Genomic DNA, 6,000 nt, shown 5'->3' on the forward strand with positions numbered 1-6,000 from the left:
CAAGCTTTGATGCCATTCCTTCCTGAGGGCTGCATTGCATCATGCATGCCTTTAAAAAACTCACTGAAATGGACTCTCATCCACAGGGTGAGGTGTTTAAGGGCCATATGATGGAATAACCATGATCTATTGCCTTTAAGTGCAATAGATAAGAGGCGGGGCCACTTTTCTATACTTAACTGACACAGAGCTAAGAGAATGCCTATTTGGTTCTGGTAAAAGGCAAAAGCAGCCTCATTTTCTTGAAAGCAGACCTGTCAGATTGGCCCCCAGGGGCTGCGAACATTATCTCCCCACCCCCCTCCCACTCCCAACCCAGGCCCACCCGGCTCCAGGGGAGCTGTGGGGAGAACAGATGGTCTTGGAGGCACTTGATTTGTAAATGGAGGGATGATTATCCAAATGCAGAGTGTTGGGGCCCTTGAGGCCACCCCTCCCACAGAGCCAGAAACTTTAAGAGGTTGATAAGCAGGGAAGGTTAGAGCTCGTCCCTGATTTTCTTCAGAGGGCCTGATTCAAAGCTAAAAGAATGGTCCCTAAGGACTAAAAGGCAGGGTGGTAGAATGGTCACAAGTCAAAGCAGCCTGACTTCAAATTCCACTTCCTCTGCTTAATTATCTGGGTGACCTTGGGCTGTGAGCTTAACCTCTGCTAGAAAACTCTTGTGTGTGCATGCTCTCCCTCTCTCTCTCTCTCTCTCACACACACACACACACACACACAATTTCTGGTAGAACATGAGGAATCATCTAGCGTATTCTTTTTCCTTCAACTGAAGTAGAAAGCCGTTTTTTTGTTTTTTTAAAGACTTTTTTTTTTTTTTTTTGACAGACAGAGAGATCACAAGTAGGCAGAGAGGCAGGCGGGGGCGGGGGGAAGCAGGCTCCCCGCTGCACAGAGAGCCTGACGTGGGGCTTGATCCCAAGACCCTGAGATCATGACCCGAGCCGAAGGCAGAGGCCCAACCCAGTGAGCCACCCAGGTGCCCCTGGAGTGGAAAGCTATGTTAAAAAAAAAAAAAAAGAAAAGAAGAAAATGTCCTAGCCTGCTAAAAATATTAGTGTCTGGGTAGAGGGGACTAGATTAATTTTTTTCTAATTGATTTAATAATGACCAGGTACTGTGGCTGAAATGTAAAATAAGTAATATAATATTCAAAGAAGGAAGAAATGCAATTTGCAGAAATAACAGGACCATTAGTAGAACACAGTGACAGTATTTCTGGGGTAGCACTGGCTTTCAGTCTTTATTAGTGTGAGCTTACACAACAGCCCTTCTCTTCCAGATGCACCCTGGTCAGATAAGTGTAAGGCACTGTTCCCAGTGTTGGAGGAGTTGGGCAGAAAGTATCAAAACCACTCGACAGTCACCATTGCCAAGATGGACATCACAGCAAATGACATTCAGCTGATGTACCTGGACCGGTACCCCTTCTTCAGGCTCTTCCCCATCGACTCTCAACAAGTGAGGGGCTCTTGGGACCTACATACCCGGAAATATCGTTATGCTATTATCATGGACCCAGTGTCTCCTGATCTCCAGCTCTGCCTTCTACCAAATTCCGGGACCTACATACCCGGAAATATCGTTATGCTATTATCATGGACCCAGTGTCTCCTGATCTCCAGCTCTGCCTTCTACCAAATCAGCTTCATTCTCGGCTCCAGCCCCCTTATCCTCTCATGTTCAACTTGAAGCGTGCTCTCCATGAGCTTCCCCCAAAGTCCCAAGACTTGCAGAACTGGGTCCCACTTGGGTCAGCTGCTCTTCTCTGACCTAGTCATTATTGTCCGGAAGATGTGGTTCCCTCTGATATTGGGGCTAAGCTCTACCCAGACTATTTGGAATAAGGTTGGGGGGGGATCTCCATGTGAATTTTTGAGGTGGGGTGCTACAAAAAGAGGGAAGACCACATGATAGAAAAATAGGTCAATGTCTTTTACACACCAGTGTCACAATCACCAAGCATCACCAGTGCCATGGAACATACTCTCTGTGCTGCTCTGGCATGTGGGGAAGGGTGTCCATCAAAGCACTGCAAGCAAAGGTTCCTGCCCCAACAGGAGTATGACAGAGTGGGAGAGAAGTCATGATGCGGGCCCACCTCTACTTGCAACTGGAATTGAAGGGGACAGATTCTGGAGGGCAGATATTCCATGCAGACATGGGATTTTAAAGAATGCTGAAGATTTAAATCAGATTAGTGGAGGGGTATGAACTATAGGCAGAATTGCAACAGGCATGAGAAGGTGGGCAAAAGGGTGGCCACAGTGTTGTGAAGAAGAGGCCATCCTTCTGGTACAGAACGTGCACATGGGAGAGTCGTGGAAAATGAGGCTGGGTTGAGAGGGTGCAGCTGTGGTGCAGCTGTCACAGATATTCCATTATCTGAAGAGTGTAGACAACTAGTGGGCAGTAAGCAGCTTCAGAATCGTCTTAAAGACTGAAAGACTAAAGGGAACTAGGGGTGGCTGAGCAATGATCATGTATCAGATGCTTTGTAAAATAACTAGTCTTTTTTAATGATAACAGTAAAAACAACTATATACAGCACTCACTGTGAGTCAGGCACTGTTTTAAGTGCTTTTCATATAGTAGCTCATTAAATTCTCATAATAACGTATGTCATAGGTAATGTTATCATCTGTACATTTTAGATAGCAAAACTGGGTCATAGGTTACATAGGGTTTGAGCCCTGACAGTGTGGCTCTGAAGTCCCTGAGCCAATGACGGAGGAATTTTTATTACCCTTATCTTAGAGCCATAGTAACGGAGGCTCAGAGAGGCTAAGGAACCTGCTCACTGTACTCAGGTTTTTAGGAATTTGACCCTGGATTTATCCTACATAGCAATCCCTGAATACCTTGCAGGAAGAGGCTACTGTTGTGACCTTCTTCTGTTTTCTTTCTAGGCTGTACTGTACACAGGCGAACATACCCTGAGGGGCTTTTCTGACTTCCTGGAAAGTCAAATCAAGACAAGGATGGAGGATGAGGAGGAGGAGGAGGAGGAGGTAAGGCAAAAACGGCAACACCCAGGATCATTCTGTTCCACACAAGAACTCATCAAGAACTCAATTAACTAGGGAAGAATGTGTCAAGAGTCCAATAATCTTGTGCTCTCTGGAGATCCCTGACTACAGGTGAACAACCACCTATTCTAAATGATTTAATTTCCAGGGCACTTACTGCAAGGAAGCAGAAACAGCAGACTTTAGAAACAGAAGGAAAGGCTGTGAGGTCTCCTAAGGCTGCTTCCCTGGGTCCACCGTTCCTGAGTTGGTAACCAGATGTCTTGACGAGACCCAGCTCTTTGGCACTATTTTCCTGATGGCTGGATAACCATCCCCATCCCCTCAGAATCCCCAACCCCATCCGGGCCTCAGTGAGGCCATCTGCAAGAAGGTGCCATCTATACTAACTAGTTAGAACTCTTTCAGTTGCAAATGTCAGAAACATTACTCTTTGGTTTAAGCAACAATGGGAACTTAATCCATATAACTGGTAAGAACATCAGGCACAGGTGGATCCAGGGGCTCAAACTCATTTTCTGTCTTCCCATCTCTGCTTTCCTCTATGTTGGCTTTATTCTTAAACAGTCACTTCCCATGGAGGGTCAAAGATGGCCCCACAGCTTTAAGCTAATATCCTTCCAGCTTAGAAAACAAACACCTGGGGTGCCTGGGTGGGTCAGTCAGTCAGTTAAGCCTCTGCCTTCTGTCTGGGTAATGATCCCGGGGTCCTGGGATGGAGCACTGCTTTGGGCTCCATGCTCATCGGAGAGCTTGCTTCTCCCCCTGCTCTCTACAAATGAGAAGAGAAGAGAAGACAAGAGAAGAGAAGAGAAGAGAAGAGAAGAGAAGGCATCTATTTCTTCATAGTCCTAGCAAATGTCCTGGCTAGGGATTTCATGAAAGGCCTGGGTCATACGTCCAGCCCTGGAGCTAGACCTGGGGCACCCACACTTGTGGCCTGCAAGTGGAGAAACGGGGCTCTCTAAAGGCCCTATTTCTAGAGGGTTCCCATGGTTGGGAATTTCCTCACCTAAGTCAATGGGCCTTTGATCCTCAAGTGTGTGTCTCTGGGTATTTCCCAAAAAAGAAGGCTTGGTAATTACAATCACAATTATCACATATTTCTTGCCTCTTTATTTCTTTATCCTATGTCTTTCCTTCTTTCTTTCTTTTTTTGAATAGCTGTTGTCTGTTGAACAAAGTGAAGTGACCGAAGAGGAGGCATTAGCTGAGGAAAAGAAGGTACCTTTCATCAAGGAAGAGTTACCTGACCAGAAGTTGCCCGAGCTGGAGAATGTGACAGTGCTGTTAGAGCCAGCTGGACAGAAGGAAACAGCTGAGGAGGAGGAGAAGGTGGCTAAGCCAAAGGGACCTCCAAAACAAGAGAAGAAACCAAAAGTGAAGGAAGAACTATAGCTTCTTCAAAGCCCAGAGCCATTTTCTAAGGGGAATCTACTCCCAAAAAATTATATATCATTGGGGTGGGTGGAAGCTGGATGATTAAAAACTCCTGAATGTCTCTGGCCCTGTTCTACTCATTGCTTCTTTTTCCTGCTTGGGGCTGCCTTAGAAGAGCTGTTTGGTCTGAAATTCGTACAGGGTTGCGAGCAAAGCCGTAACTGCAACAATTAATGATTATTTACAACATGCTGCTCAGTCATGCAATTCTCATCACTTTCATTATTCCCATTTTACATATGGGGAAACTGAGGCATAAAGACGTTAGGCAACTAGTGAGGATCACACAGTTAGGAAGCCCTTGAGATATGATCCCAGGCACGCTCACTCCAGAGACTGCGTTTAACCACTATGCACACACTACCTCCACTAGGTTGGAGTCCCCAGGGTGTGGACTGATTTCTTTATGCTTCATTTTGACACAGTAAAAAAGAGATCCAGCCCCAAACAACTCCCCAGTCTTCTATATCTCAGTAAGTGACTCACTCTTAAGCACCAAACTGCTAGCATAATGCTCAAGTCCCTTCCTTCACTACCCTAAAGGAAACCCCACCAATTGGTGTGACTCCACCCACTTGCACTGGCTCCACCCCCTTCCATCCAGTGACACGCCCCCCTTATCTCAGGATGAGACCACCCTCTTCCCCTCCACCTCCTACCATTCTCAGCCCTGGAAGTCTCCTGGAATGGTGTGCTTCTACTGTTACTCTGTACATCCCTGCCCACCGGACATCCATATTCCATAAAGTTGCTGAAATTATCTTTTAAAAAGCCACAGTCTTGAAGACTTGCAACACTACTTGTTTTAACAGTATAATGGAATCTTTACTGCTTTTACAGTAAGATTCAGTCTCCTTAATGTGCCTTCAAGGCTTGGAAAGTTCCGGCCCCACAGATCTCTTCTACTTTTTCCTCTCTCCCTCTTACTTTCTAGGCTCCAGCCATGCTTCCTGTCTATTCTTTGAATAGTTCAAGTGCCGTCTCTCCTCATGGTTGTTACTTCTGCCTAAATGCACACACGGCACACTCCCACAGATCATCATGCAGATGTATTTTTTCATCCTTCAAACCTCAGTTCAAATGTCACCACCTCAAAGAGGCCTTCTCAGATACCAATATTTGAAAGCATCTTATTTTGCTATGCACTAATATACCACTTGCTTCCCCCACTGGTGGGTAAGTCCCTGGGGAGCTGATATATCAGCTATTTTGTTGTATTTTGTTCCACTGTATTTCCAATACTTAAAACACTGCTTAGACACACTAGATGCTTAGTAAATAAGTATCCATAGATCAAATGAAATTTCATATCAGGCAGCACCCCATCTCTGAGATACATGATTTCACTGTCATCCCAGAAGGGGGAGGTGCTGACAGTGTTGCCTAGAGACACAAATTAGATTCTGTATTAGCTTCCTATTATTGCTCTAACAAATAGCCACTAATTTAGTGGCTCAAAAAGTAACCAAACTTTTTACAGCTCTGAAGGCCAGAAATCAGAAGTCAATTTCACTGAGCTAAAAAAATC

General features: G+C 45.5%; 1 protein-coding gene across 3 annotated transcripts in view; it reads left to right on the forward strand.

Annotated features, from left to right (window-relative positions):
- Positions 1-4,533, forward strand: part of PDILT (protein disulfide isomerase like, testis expressed) — a 42,935-nt gene extending 38,402 nt beyond the window's left edge. For 2 of the 3 annotated variants that reach the window (XM_032327480.1, XM_032327478.1), the window contains 3 exons: positions 1,286-1,464; positions 2,913-3,014; positions 4,197-4,533. In XM_032327480.1, the coding sequence (XP_032183371.1) occupies positions 1,286-1,464; positions 2,913-3,014; positions 4,197-4,430 (515 nt within the window). In that variant the 3' untranslated portion in view covers positions 4,431-4,533. The remainder of the gene's footprint in view (positions 1-1,285; positions 1,465-2,912; positions 3,015-4,196) is intronic. The other variant, XM_032327479.1, reaches the window with a different exon arrangement.
- The last annotated feature ends 1,467 nt before the right edge of the window (positions 4,534-6,000 follow it).

Source organism: Mustela erminea, chromosome 20, assembly GCF_009829155.1.
Source record: "Mustela erminea isolate mMusErm1 chromosome 20, mMusErm1.Pri, whole genome shotgun sequence".
Lineage (NCBI taxonomy): Eukaryota > Metazoa > Chordata > Mammalia > Carnivora > Mustelidae > Mustela > Mustela erminea.